Here is a 15,379-nt window from a genome sequence, read left to right on the forward strand (position 1 = left end):
CTCTATTGCTTGTTCTACACTATCGCTTGTGAGATTTTTTGTTTACACATTTGAAACATATTTTCTGCATTGTTTGAATACACGGCAACTGATTAAACACGGGTTAAACGTGACATGGGCGTCAGCAATGAAGCGAACACGAAGCAAAAACAATCTTTAGCACTTATGTTTTGTGCTTCCAACGCAGTTTGAAAGGGGTCAGCACAAAGGTCACTCTTCTATCTGTGCATAACTGTGCTGTTTCAAACATTAGTTCTAAACTCCGTCTCAAATTTAAAATACAATGTGTCAAATATCATGCATCGCTTAATCTTTTACGGACGAAATGAAATAAACAATTCTACAGAAAATAACCAAGTGGTTACAAATGGATAAAAAATAAACTTTCAATTTTAAAACGAGAAATACAGTTACCAGCCTTAAAATGTTGTTAAGAGACTATTAAACCTTGAAAAACGTGGAGCGTAAAATTAAAATGGTGCTGCAAGAAATATGTTCAAAAGCATTAGACTAAGTCAACGGCTAATGGATTAACTTTAGCTAAATTATTTCTCGACATTATCGCATGCCTATTATCGGGGCGGTTGGGTAGCCTCGTGGTTAAAACAATCGCTCGTTAAAGCCAATGAGAGGTGTTAGATTCCCCACATGGGACGCCACTTCCGACAAGCATTGGCTGCCACAGATCAGTTCTAACCCGGACCTTCACGGATCTCATAATCGTAATCTTAATCTGAAGCACATGCTTTAAGCCACGGAGAGTCTTAACAAAATCTTTCGCATCTCGCTATATCTATGTTTTTGTTTTTGGATCAATATCAAGAGGTTTATTGTATGCAATGCCTCCAGCTCATATACAGAGGATCACACTGCCAGGCAAAGCTTCTGGTTTGTTTTAGGTTTAACGCGGCACTCAGCAATATTCCAGGTATGTGGTGCCGATCTGTAAATAATCGAGTCTGGACAAGACAATCCAGTGAATCAGCATCAAGAGCATTGATCTTCGCACATGGGATACGATGACATGTGTCAACCAAGTCAGCGAGTCCGACCACCCGATCCCGTTAGTCACCTTTTACGACAAGCATGGGTTGCTGAAGACCAATTATAACCCTGATCTTCACGGGTTTCTAACACATTCACTGAAACTGAGAAAGTGTTGGATTTCTAATGATTACTAGTTACACACGATGTTATGATGCTTTTCACGATGTACATTGTCCACACCAGTGCTTGTCAGAGGCGACTACCGGGATCGGGTGGTCAGGCTCGCTGGCTTGGTTGACACATGTCATCGTATCCCAACCAACCAACCATCTATCAAACCACCTCAAAATCCTATCATTGTATTTCTACTTTTTGTTGTTGTTGCAATGTTTGATGAATATCTCTCTTGTTCTGTAGTTGTGTTCAAGGATCTAAATACATCAAATCTAGAACTGAAACTTCGGTCATTCATCCAATTCTAACGAAACATATCAACACCTCTTTGACGAAATTCGTTCATGAAAAGTGGGCCCTTTCAAACACCCTAGAATAGCCACACATATCGAAACACAAATTAAAGAGCAGATGTTTTGTATTACAAAGATTCATGCATTTCCAGTATGTTGAATAAAGATATGTTCTGGATTATGTGTCCGGTTTCGTACGGTTAAAACTCCTCTTCTGCCAGTGTCAAGTTTGTCCGGAGATTAAGATTTGCATTCCTCCCACCGGATCTAAACTCCCACAGCGTCACGTGCTTGTAAACACGTTTCTGTTTATTCGGATAAATGGATAAACACGATGATCTGGTCATTTTAAAATTGTTTGAAACTTGAGAACCTTTAAATTTGTTCAAGGCAAATAGCCAACCTTTAGAGATATCACATATATTCAGCTTTAATGGCGTTTTAAAATGTCCTAAACATGATTATATTTCTATATGAATTTCCAGTTACATTGAAGGTCATATGCCAATAAAACCTGTTATGTTCCGTTAATTGTGTGTTTTCCATTTTACGATAGCGCTAATGTCTAATCAACGACGCGAACGACACTTTTCAAGTCGGAAGCTGATTAAATGCTTTTAGAGCCGTGTTGTCCACGGTCATTACGAAGCCAAGCATTGTTCTGTGTCTTCAAATACCCCCTAACTTAATACAATTCATTTATCATCGCTATATTCGTTCCGTTATGTCCATCATTCCAACTTTTAGTAGATAACGGCTATCTCACGCTGACATAGCTACGGCGTGTACAGAATACTAAATCGGGTTGTCACAAAGTTAGAAATTGGAAAAACGCGGTCTGCCAAAGTCCCAAATCTAATTGTATCTAATTGTAGCTTATCGCGGATATTTAAATCAAATTAAGCTGTAAGGGAGGACCGTTTCGTGGCAGAAATAGATCAACGCTGAAGAAGTAGGTCAATGCTGACATGTACATTGCAAAACCCAAGTGGCGATAATCCCTTGTGGTTTGCACGTGTCGAGAATAACAGCCCGTGGAAGTGGAAAAGGAAATATTACTTGAACAATTGGCTTTGAAGACTAGCTAACATCAATTATTGATGGTGTGATATAGCGTACATGAAAACTTGCATTTATACACGTGACATATTGACACCTAACTTCAACATTTGGAACATCATAACACAACACGTGCGCCGTTTCAAGTTGAACAAAACGTTGAACTGATTTTAGCTCCTACGGTGGTAAAACATTAATTGTTCCTTTTTGTCCTCCTGCCTAATTTGACGACTTAACAATCATCGCGTTCTCGAAAAAGAAGTTTGTTACATAAAAATGTCGCTGCACACAACTCGGCCTTGTTCTACTATGTCCGCGGGCAAGGTGGCCCAGTTTCTAAGGCCCTGTAATCAGCTGTGAGTTGTGTCCCTTGGGATCCCTACAAAACTGTAATCCCCGAATAACCGAACTGGGGTTCGAATCCCTGACTGGTGAACACCCTAAACTACACTCGTACGTTTCACAAAGTGACAGACGTTTGAGACCTGCATCACTTCGGGTTTCCCTTCCTGCATCACTTCGGGTTTCCCTTCCTGCATCTCTTCGGGTTTCCCTTCCTGCATCACTTCGGGTTTCCCTTCCTGCATCTCTTCGGGTTTCCCTTCCTGCATCACTTCGGGTTTCCCTTCCTGCATCTCTTCGGGTTTCCCTCCCTGCATCACTTCGGGTTTCCCTTCCTGCATCACTTCGGGTTTCCCTTCCTGCATCACTTCGGGTTTCCCTTCCTGCATCACTTCGGGTTTCCCTTCCCTTCCTGCATCACTTCGGGTTTCCCTTCCTGCATCTCTTCGGGTTTCCCTTCCTGCATCACTTCGGGTTTCCCTTCTGTAACCTTGTGGGGCGGTGGGGTAGCCTAATGGTTAAAGCGTTGGCTCGTCACGCCGAAGACCCGGGTTCGAATCCCCACATGGGCACAATGTGTGAAGCCCATTTCTGTTGTCCCCCGCCGTGATGTTGCTGGAATATTGCTAAAAGCGGCGTAAAACCAAACTCAGTCAGTCAGTCTGTAACCTGGTACGCCCTGATATAGCTACCAATACTGTTTGAAGCAACTTTGGAACATACCCGGTCACTCACTCACTTTAAAAGTCAATGTTTTAATAATCGTAACTTAGCGTTGCAATTCATGTGTCATCTATACTTGATGTTACTAGAATGCTGCCTAAAGCTTGGTTAATACCAATCAGCTCAGTCACTCAACATGTCAGCGGTTTGTTATCGTATCTGCACATACAAATGTAACCTTTGCGTTTCAAGTTCCAAGGTTTACCGCTACGAACGGAGGTGATGGTCTGGGTCCAGAAAAAAACATCATAACGTTAAGATGATCATGATGATCATAAGCCAAATACGTTACCACAGATTTTGCCTCTAAGATCAGAGGTGTAGGGCATGATTCCATAAAATTACATCATAACGCTAAGATGATCATAAGCCAAATACGTTACCACAGATTTTGCCTCTAAGATCAGAGGTGTAGGGCATGATTCCATAAAATTACATCATAACGCTAAGATGATCATAAGCCAAATACGTTACCACAGATTTTGCCTCTAAGATCAGAGGTGTAGGGCATGATTCCATTAAAAGACATCATAAAGCTAAGATGATCATAAGCCAAATACGTTACCACAGATTTTGCCTCTAAGATCAGAGGTGTAGGGCATGATTCCATAAAAAAAACAACATAATGACGCTAAGATGATCATAACCCCAAATATGTTACCAAAGACGTCACCGCTAACATCGGAGGTGTAGGGGATGGTTCCATAAAAATACATCATAACGCTAAGATGATCATAACCCCAAATATGTTACCAAAGACGTCACCGCTAACATCGGAGGTGTAGGGCATGGTTCCATAAAAAGACATCATAACGCTAAGATGATCATAACCCAAATATGTTACCAAAGACGTCACCGCTAACATCGGAGGTGTAGGGCATGGTTCCATAAAGACATCATAACGCTAAGATGACCATAACCCAAATATGTTACCAAAGACGTTACCGCTAACATCGGAGGTGTAGGGCATGATTCCATAAAAAGACATCATAACGCTAAGATGATCATAACCCAAATATGTTACCAAAGACGTTACCGCTAACATCGGAGGTGTAGGGCATGGTTCCATAAAAAGACATCATAACGCTAAGATGATCATAACCCAAATATATTACCAAAGACGTTACCGCTAAGATCGGAGGTGTAGGGCATGGTTCTATAAAAAGACATCATAACGCTAAGATGATCATAACCCAAATATGTTACCAAAGACGTTACCGCTAACATCGGAGGTGTAGGGCATGGTTCCATAAAAAGACATCATAACGCTAAGATGATCATAACCCAAATATGTTACCAAAGACGTTACCGCTAACATCGGAGGTGTAGGGCATGGTTCCATAAAAAGATATCATAACGCTCAGATGATCATAACCCAAAATATGTTACCGAAGGCATTACCGCTAACATCGGAGTTGTACGTTTTGTTCCACAAAGACATCATAACGCTAAGATGATCATAATCCCAATGTGTTACCACAGACTTTACCGCTAAGATCGGAGGTGTAGGTCTGGTTCCAGAAAGACGTCACAGTGCTAAGATGATCATAACGCCAATATGTTACCAAAGACGTTACCGCTAAGATCGGAGGTGTAGGTATTGTTCCACAAAGACATCATATCGCTAAGATGACCATAATCCCAATATGTTACCAAAGACGTTACTGCTAAGATCGGAGGCGTAGGTCTGGTTCCAGAAAGACATCAAAGCACTAAGATGACCATAATCCCAATGGGTTAACACAGACTTGCATGTGCGGACAGGGCTCTGTTCCACCAGCGACGTTATCACAACGGTTCTGGTTCGTCTATCACTGATATGCGAGTTATGATCGATCTTATCGCAAATTAGCTGCGTGGAAACTTTAAGGTTCCCTCGTTGGTCCTTAGATGTGAACGTTGACCATCAGTCTTTCAATCTCCTATTACCTGGTCCACTACTATATACTGCTGCTACTACTGCTGCTGCTACTGTCACTGCCACTACTACTACTACTACTACTACTACTACTAATGTTTTGCTACTAACACCGTCACTGCATCCTAATACTAATGATACAATGACCACCACTACGGCAGAAATAACTACTACTACTACTACTACTATTACTACCACCACCACTTCTACTACTGCCACTACCTCTACAACTACTACTATTGCTGCTCCTGCTACTACCACTACTACTATACCACCACCACCGCTACTACTACTACTACTGTGTGCTGTGACTACTAGTATTCATACTACTACAACTATTTCCTACATCAATACTACCACGCAACCTCTACTAATACTCTCAGTACTAGTACTGATCACCACAAACCCCTCCTACTACATATTCCCTATTACCATAAATATTAAACCCATTCATGCCGAGCTTCACGTCAGGCAGTTCTATAGGAATTACAACAGCTGACTATGACACAATCCGAAAAAACACACGGCAGGTGATTGTTCATGCCGTCTGAATCAAACACAGGAAACAGTGCGAAATCCTTCTTCAAGAGCACGGGATATTTCTGGTATGATAGTTTATTTTGACAGGAGTCATTAGAACAGTATGTTAAAGAGACAGTACACAGAAGCAATACTAAATATATTTTGAACAGACAACTTGCTATTTTCACGAACTACTTTTTGTTCTTTCAAAAGCACCTGATGCCCTTTGTGGCTTAGTGTCTTGAATACTTTGCGTAATATGGAAGTGCCTTACTGTGGAATTGTATGATTTCCGTATAGAAAAAGGATATAAGAATGCGGTATGATGAAAAAAGTTAATTGTGTGTCTGTTGGAATTTCCGGCCTATCGGCGAAGCACAATCCCGTGAGCTATAAACTGGCGTCAGGTGCCCTGGCTGAGCCCGGGGTCACGTCTTCCGAGATGTGCAACTGCGCGTACGAATAGTAAAACCAGTCCGGTCGGGTTTTAGGAGGCAACATGTTGGCGTGTGTTTTCGTTGAGACTGGGTCACGTCTTTCGAGATATATGCGACTGCGCGTACGAACAGTAAAACCAGTCCGGTCGGAATTGGGGAGGCAACATGTTGGCGTGTGTTTTCGTTCGATTTTAGTCTAAAATTCATTCTTACTGAGTAAGTGGTTATTGTTTTGTTTATAATCATGTACTGACGAGTACTTGAAATTATGAGTAATGAGTTACGCCAATAAGGTACGAGTGAGTGAGTGAGTCTGCTTTACGCCGCTTTTAGCAATTTTCCAGCAATATCACGGCGAGGAACACTAGAAAGGAGCTTCACACATTGTGGGGAATCGAACCCGGAACTTCGGCATGACGAGCGAACGATTTGGAATAATCACTAGCCTACCCAACCGTCTCGGTGAGGTACGAAATCACGCAACCCGATTACCGCACCCCACAAGCGTCGGCGCTTATGTTTGTTTGTGGTTTAACGTCGCCCTCAGCAATATTCCAGCTGTATGGTGGCAATCAATAAATACCCGAATCTGGACCAGGTGATCCACTGATCGAAATCATAAGCATCAATCTAGACATTTGGGATACGACGACAAGTATCAACCAAGTTCGCGAGTCTGAACACCCGATCCCCTTAGTCGCCTCCCACGACAAGCATGGGTTGCTGAAGACCAATTCTAACCCGGATCTTCACGTGTTCTGCGCTTATGAACATATCTGCAGAGAAATATTCCCGTGACACAGAATTCAACAAATGTAACAAGCTTTCGTTGATGTGAACATTTATATATCAACCAAAGTTAGATTCATATGTTCACTGTGGGCACGGGTGGCCCAGGTATCTGAGGCACTGCAGCTCACCTTCCTTTGAGTATGCCAGAAACCAGAGCGGTAACCCTCTGGGACTGCATTACTTCGGGTTGTCCTCACACATTAAGCTGACACACCGTGATATAACTGGAATATTGCTCAAAGCGGCGTAAAACCCAAATCACTCGCTTATATGATCACTAGCATATTGAGAGGCACCAATTATAACCCAAGAAATTCTGGCGATTCTATTAACTTCCGGAAATACCCATTCGGCTCAGTTTAATTCCACAGGCCATACATTAACTGGGGGTGTTGCACAAAACATCCTTATCGCTAAGACTACCTTACCTCTATGTTAAGGTATGGGAGTTACTGTCAAGTTACTTACCGCTAAGATCCCATTGTACAACGGCACCTTGGACTTCACCAGCCACATGACTATCACAGGCGCAAGACAGTCTCATGACAGTGATGATTATCATGTATATGATGCTCAATAAAACTGCTCACCTAGTTTTAGTCACTCATCACAAAATCAATTCTGAAAATAGAACGTCAAGTACGAACTATATGCGGAAGGATGCGTCGTAATGCGGTTTAACTGAAACCCTACAATATCACTACGCCATGATGCTAAGGGGGGCAAGCTGAGAGGGCCGACTGAGATAAGACGTCGTGTACAGTTGCGTCTATTCTTGTCCAGTCTAGAAGCACACAAGCCACATAAACGTGTAAATCCCCCAGACACGTCTGGCTTACTTGGTCTTACCCCTGACAGATGGATTTCCTCTCGGCGCTGACCGTAACACCTCTTACATGACTTGGTTCCACAAATATGATACTACCTTAACGTTAGTGTAGGTGTACATGATGCTGAGGAGGAACGATTGGCGCATGCGCATGAAGCCGTGATGCAAACTGCAGGGCAGAAGAAAGCATACATTTAAGATTGGATTTGACCAAAAAAGTTCAAACGTTGCAAAAATGTTTCTCTGCTGAAAACGGTCGCCGAAAAACTGCAGACTTTAGGTCTGAGACGCAGCTATGATTTCCGTATCAAATGCATCACTATCGCTATTTCTCATTGTTGATTTTTTTGGACAAACTTCAGCAAAGTTTAAAAGAAATGAATCATGGATGCACACAATGATGTAGTTGTCTCAGATAGTTTACGTAGACGGTTTATTCATTTTTGTCGTTTTCATTTGAAAATGAAAGTATTTAAAACTTTAACTAAGTAGCCACTTAGCCCGAGTAGCTACTGTTGCCGGCGTAGTCCGAGTAGCCACTGTTGCCGGCGTAGCCTGAGTTGCCACTGTGGCCCAACTAGCCCGAATAGCCACTGTTTCCGGCGTAGCTAGAGTGGCCACTGTTGCCGGCGTAGTCCGAGCAGTCACTGTTGCCGGCGTAGTCCGAGTAGCCACTGTTACTGGCGTAGCCCGAGTAGTCACTGTTGCCGGCGTAGTCCGAGTAGCCATTGTGGCCCAAGTATCCCGAATAGCCACTGTTACTGGCGCAGTCCGAGTAGCCACTGTTGCCGGCGTAGTCCGAGCAGTCACTGTTGCCGGTGTAGCCCGAGTAGCCACTGTGGCCCAAGTAGCCCGAGTTGTCACTGTTGCCGGCGTAGCCCGAGTAGCCACTGAGCCGGTGTAGTCCGAGCAGTCACTGTTGCCGGCGTAGTCCGAGTAGCCACTGTGGCCCAAGTAGCCTGAGTAGCCACTGTTGCTGGCGTAGCCCGAGTAGCCACTGTTGCCGCCGTAGTCCGAGTAGCCACTGTTGCTGGCGTAGCCAGAGTAGCCACGAGCAAAGTAGCCCGTAGAGCAGTCACTGTTGCCGGCGTAGCCCGAGTAGCCACTGTGGCCCAAGTAGCCCGAGTAGCCACTGTTGCCGGCATAGTCCGAGCAGTCACTGTTGCCGGCGTAGTCCGAGTAGCCACTGTCGCTGGCGTAGCCCGAGTAGTCACTGTTGCCGGCGTAGTCCGAGCAGTCACTGTTGCCGTCGTAGCCCGAGTAGCCACTGTTACTGGCGTAGTCCGAGTAGCCACTGTTGCCGGCATAGTCCGAGCAGTCACTGTTGCCGGCGTAGTCCGAGTAGCCACTGTCGCTGGCGTAGCCCGAGTAGTCACTGTTGCCGGCGTAGTCCGAGCAGTCATTGTTGCCGTCGTAGCCCGAGGAGCCACTGTTACTGGCGTAGTCCGAGTAGCCACTGTTACTGGCGTAGTCCGAGTAGCTACTGTTGCCGGCGTAGCCCGAGTAGCCACTGTGGTCCAAGTAGCCCTTGTGGCCCAAGTAGTCTGAGTAGGCCGAATAAACCGAGAAGCCCCGTTGTGGCCCGAGTAGACGAAGTAAACCCAGTAACTCGAGCAGCCCGAATAATCTGCGAAATCCGTGAAGTAGACAAAGTAGACAGGGTAGACGAAGTAGTGTTAGTTGCCCGGGTATACCGAGTAGACCGAGGAGATCGAGTAGCAGGTAGCCTCATAAGCCAAACTATCTCGAGTAGCCCAAGTAAACGAAGTAGTGACGGTTGCCCGAATAGACCGAGAAGCCACAGGAGAACCAGTATCCTGAGAGGCTAAAGTAGGCCAAAGTAAAACTCGACTGGCACAATTTGCCTCAGAAGCCCGAGAAGCCGGGACAGGGAGACCGGAATGGAAAAACTAGTTAACCGGCACCCCTTGATTGTCTTCAGGGCTGACTAGAATGACGATCGGTTGATCACAGCATGTTACCTGTCTGTGTGCCATCGTAACTCGACAACATGGAAAGGTTGTTTGTGTTATCAACCACTAGTTTGTTTGAAGAGTTTCGAAGCTATCTTGATACAGCCCGTATAACGTGTCTTTTGGAGAACAACAACAACAACAACAACAACAACAACAACACCTTGCTGCCAAGACGCTACATCAAGGACATACTGTTCGAAACGGCCTTAAACCAAACTCACTTACTCACGTACGGTTTGTATTTGTTTATTTGTTATTCGGCAATATTCCAGCTATATTGCGGCGGTCTGTAAATAATCGAGTCTGAACCAGACAATCCAGTGATCAACAACATGAGAATAATCTACTCAATTGGGATACGATGACATCTGTCAACCAAGTCAGCGAGTCTGCCCACTCGATCCCCTTAGTCGCCTCTTACGACAAGCATGGGTTGCTGAAAATCAATTCTAGCCTGGATCTTCACGAGTGCTCACACAGGGAAATAGCGATCGGGTGGCATAATGGCTTAGCCATTGCTCGTCAAACTTTACTCCAGTGCAACCTGTGCTTGGTGATCCCATGATACTTTCTAAAAAACGTTTAAACCCTCACCCACTTACGTGTGTGCAGCACCGGGCAATTAACCAAAACCAGGAATCGTCAGCAGATTAGCCGCACAATAACCACTCATTATTCTGGAACTAAATGTTGGCGAAATGGGAACAATTGCAAAACCTGCATCACAAGTCGAAACCACCTTCTAGTCAAACACTCGCAGGAATGCAACGAGGTCTCATCGCGAAACGGCAAATTGGTAGCAGCTTTTACCAACCATTCGGCACCGCCAGTCACGGGAAAACGATCACATAGAAAGCAAAAGACTATGACAGATAATGACAAGACTATTAGAGGCAACGCAGCGGAAGCGATACAAGATCTAACGGTAAATTGATTTAGGAGACACTGTCGGAAAATCTCGGCAACTTCCGTCAGCAAGTTGCGTAATGGATGAGTGTATCTCTTCCTGTCTGTCTGTCTGTCTGTCTGCAGGTCTCTTCTCTTTCTCATCTTTCTTCTTTATCTGTGTGTGTGTCTCTCTCTCTCTCTCTCTCTCTCTCTCTCTCTCTCTCTCTCTCTCTCTCTCTCTCTCTCTCTCTCTCTCTCTTCGTAATATCATCATTATATCGGGTTCCTAGTATGGTGATCATAGCCCATTTTTATATTGTATTGTCCAAATACAATTTCTACTTTTAAAGATATATGCTAACTAGTTTTACCTAAATTGTGATAACCTAGTAATTTAACTGTCCTTCGTTGACAGGGTTTCATATATTATATGTATGCTTTATGGATTTAGAATTAGTTTTAATCACGATATGGCTGAAATATTGCCAATGTGACTTTAAATTTTAACTCACTCACTCACTCACTCACTCATCATTATATCGAAGCGTCAGTTATGACGTTATTTCCTCTATATCGTGACCACAGTGACGTAATATCCTGTTTATCGTACACAGTGATGCCACAGCAAGAGTACGCTGATATATACTCTTAAAAAAGTACGGGAACCTGAACCTTCAATTTAGATAGGGAGTATAAGCGAGTATATAACATGAATGTGACGTGTGTCGTTATCACCATTTACCGTAACCGCAATGTCCTCCTTTTTGTATAACGTTATGCCGTAACAACATTTCGCTGAAATATCATTTTGAACTAAATCTAACATAACTTATACTTTAGGGCGATAAAAACTCGGTTTCGATTCCCAACGTGGGTACAATATCCGAAGCCCATTTCTGTTGTTAACTCAAGTGATCATATTTGAAAAGATATCTTTTTGCAATCATTCAAGGTCGTTGCTGCGGTGGAAATGTTTTAGAAAAATGGTAAGTTTGCCTCAAACCAAATTCTATTCTGACAGTAATCCCCTTGGGTCAAACCCCTGACCCAACCAACCCCTGCACCACCCACATTGTCCCTTCCCGACCCCCGGGCGTTGGCCGTAGGAAGACAGGACCCAGTGGACAGAAAATGATGCCAGTTTAACTCAATAACGGATCAATTGATCTGCAAAGCCTGGACTGGATCAAATGGTAGCTTGCGCTAGCACTACGAAAAATCCCATTACATTGTTTTTATATCCACTTTTTTGCCATTTCCTCGGCTCCTAGTACCGTAACCAAGTTTCGTGTCTGTGTGTTGTCTTTGTGTTGTCTGTTTGTTGTCTGCCTGTGGGGAAGATAAACATTTGGTTTAAATCTGATAAATGTTTGATTTGAAAATAACATTTTTTACTCGGGAAGGACATGTTGGATGGAATGGGTATGGGTTTGTTCTTTATCGATAGTTTTTAATGAAAGATAATTCTAGTGGGACGAGAAACAGAAGCCAGATGCTTCCCCAAGTGGCTGACGGTCTTGTCAAGAACAAACATCAAAGATATTAAACCATAACGAATCGTCAACGGATCGTTCAACTAGATTCGATCGGTAATAGTAAAACCACACATTTACAATGCATACAAATTCTCCGGGGTATTTAAATGAGGATTGGGTATATACTACTGCCGTCCACTCATCAACTGGTGGTTAGCCAAGTGGTTAAAGCACTTGCTTATCACGCCCAAGCCATGTGTTCGAATCCCAGTTTGTCAATGTGAATCCCGTTGTTGCCTCTGACGCAATACAATTCGACCATTGCTAAACGCGCTGTAAACCATTCTTAAGCAATACGCTCCGGTTGCCCCGATTTCGAGCCTGGAGCAGCTACACCATTTGTTCTCGTTGTGTTCTCGTCTAGTTGTAGTATACACAAAGAATTTAGTCAAGCACCCCTGACATATCTCATCTGTTGAATGAGCCCCGATGTTAACCCTTTGGAGCATAGTTAAGCAAAGGGATTGAGGGACCGTAGGGTAGCCTTGGTCGTCGTGTGCTCTATCCAAAGACCATCGTGAAGCCTATTTCTTAATTTTGCTGGAAACAGCATATCATAGACGTTCGGTGGGGTAGCCTAGTGGTTAAAAGCGTTTGCTCGTCACTCCGAAGACCCGGGTTCGATTCCCCACATTGGTACTATATGTGTGAAGCCCATTTCTGGTGTCCCCCGCCGTGATATTGTTGGAACATTGCTAAAAGCTGCGTAAAACCATACTCGCTCACTCACTCACTCACTCCTGAACAGAAGCTGGCCCAATTGGAAGCTGCTTTACACGAGGAATGGCGTAGACTGCCCCGAGGACCAGGAGGCTGACATGGGGTATGAGGAGGGGAGTGCTGGCTGTCATACAGTCACATGGAGGTTACACTCGGTATTGAACTTGAATCGTGTAAGACACGCAAAATAACATTTTAAGTGTTCACATTCACTAATAAATCCAACAATAAACATTATAGGGCCATACTTACATGGATTTGTGTGAAAATCATTTGGTTTTTTTCTCTTTAAATGAGCAATTAGCTTCATAAAATCAAACACGGGTCAGAAAAACTCATGTTTTTCCATCGTGCCTACCACGAGAAATTTAATGTACGTGTTGAAAACCTATCATTGCAAAAATACAGGGGTACTTAATTAAGTTTTGTGTGTATATTTTAGTTACACATGACTTCAGACTGAAGTATAACGGAGAAGCTGGTCGTGTTGTCGGCTTACGGTTTGTCTTAAGTGACCAGTGCCGCTCAACCGGACAAACGGCAGAGCTGATGCATAATGCTAATTACCATTACGTGATGGTTGTCCGCAGTTACTTATATCGTCATCATTGCCATTTCACCGTTACAGAGCTAAAACAGTCTTCTCATACGACAACTATGTTGGTCTATGTTAAAAACAATACGTAACAGAATCATGACAATTTATCCTCACTCTATATGAATCGTAATACCCGAGGCCATTTCTTGCTTGCCCTTCGTGAAATTGGGGGAATAGTGCTAAACGTGGCGTAAAACTATATTCACTCACTCACTAAAAGAATCGTAATACACAATGTGTACGTGCGTGATTGAGTGAGTGAGTGCGGCGTAAGTGCGTAAGTCAGTGAGTGTAATTGTTCTCCGCTTTCAGCAATATTTCTTAAACATCACGGCGACTGGCATAAATTGAGCGTTAATCACTTAGCTACCCCATGTAGATCAGGGTTAGAATTTGTCTTCAGCAACCCATGCCTGTTGTAAAACTGACGGACTGACTGAGTTTGGTTTTACGCCGCTTTTAGCAATATTCCAGCAACATCACGGCGGGGGACACCAGAAATGGGCTTCACACATTGTACCCATGTGGGGATTCGAACCCGGGTCTTCGGCATGACGAGCCAATGCTTTAACCATTAGGCTACCCCACCGCCCCGTGCCTGTTGTAAGAGGCGACACATGTCATCGTATCCGAATTGCGTAGGTCGATGATCATGCTGTTGATCACTGGATTGTCTGATCCAGACTTGATTATTTACAGACCACCGTCATATAGCTGGAATATTGCTGAGTGCAGCTTCAAACAAAAAACAAATAAAAAATAGAAAACAACAAAGAAACAAAAATTAGTCGAAATGCGTATGACGAACTACGGCTATAACGAATTAAACATAGGGGTCCCTTTGAGTTCGTTTTAACCGTAGTTTAGTGCACAATGAAACTTAAATCTATTTGTTCGACAATACAAAGGTTACAGTATCTTGCCGTTATATAGATAGATAAGTATAGATATAGTCAAACCTTCACTCACTCCAATCTTGATCCTTTCATCAGCAACATCACCCCCGCAGGCTGCAACAACGGCGATGTCGTGGCCGTCCACAATGTTGCACAACAGGTACCATATGAATCGTTGGTGACGGAGACTCAAGACCTCGGGGGTAGCTTTAATTGCCTTCATGTGGCTGTCGAGTCAGTTTCGGAAAGGTGCGGAACTGCCGAATTTCTAAATGGAATCATCAAGATTGTAATCAAAGTAAATATTTGTACATTAGTAAATTATTTGGACAAGACTTTGTTTCATTGATTTACCCCGCGGTTGTTTTCCAACAGTCTCGTGGATCGGTCTACCGCGAAGCGTCAGAGGGACTGGATGCGCTAACGTACAAAGTTGATACGCCGAGAGTCGTGGCCGTGGAATGGATAGGATGCCGTACGTGAAGTTGTGTGGTGGTAAAGTGCACGTCCTCCGTTGTTTGACGTACGTTCGGGTCCTAGTCAATTGAACGCGTTTTCTGGTGATATTAAACGCGATGTGAAGCCTTCTTCAGTTTTCAGAGATATGGAAACACGTTTTCTGGCTCAATGAAGGGATAGTGTAGCCTGTATTAAAGCCGTGGAATATCATGTTAAAAAGTTTCGATTTTC

At 43.7% G+C, this 15,379-nt stretch overlaps 1 protein-coding gene across 1 annotated transcript; it reads right to left on the bottom strand.

The window, feature by feature from the left end:
• Nucleotides 1-8,556: 8,556 nt before the first annotated feature.
• LOC124266911 (cell wall adhesin EAP1-like) lies at nucleotides 8,557-14,912 on the bottom strand. Its single transcript, XM_046701757.1, has 2 exons — nucleotides 14,763-14,912; nucleotides 8,557-9,603 (listed from the first exon to the last, which is right to left on the bottom strand). Exons 1-2 carry the CDS (start codon nucleotides 14,910-14,912, stop codon nucleotides 8,557-8,559), a joined length of 1,197 nt encoding a protein of 398 aa, XP_046557713.1.
• Between the last annotated feature and the right edge of the window lie 467 nt (nucleotides 14,913-15,379).

This window comes from Haliotis rubra, unplaced genomic scaffold (genome assembly GCF_003918875.1).
Source record: "Haliotis rubra isolate DU_JTF1 unplaced genomic scaffold, ASM391887v1 Scf100, whole genome shotgun sequence".
In the NCBI taxonomy this organism is placed as follows: Eukaryota; Metazoa; Mollusca; class Gastropoda; order Lepetellida; family Haliotidae; genus Haliotis; species Haliotis rubra.

Excerpts from the sequence above, each read along its gene's own strand:
- LOC124266911 (XM_046701757.1), bottom strand. The coding sequence starts at position 14,912 with ATGAAGGCAATTAAAGCTACCCCCGAGGTCTTGAGTCTCCGTCACCAA. Across the intron at positions 9,604-14,762 it reads ATGAAAGGATCAAGATTGGA|GGCTACTTGGACCACAGTGG; the intron begins GTGAGTGAAGGT and ends TTGGGCCACAAG.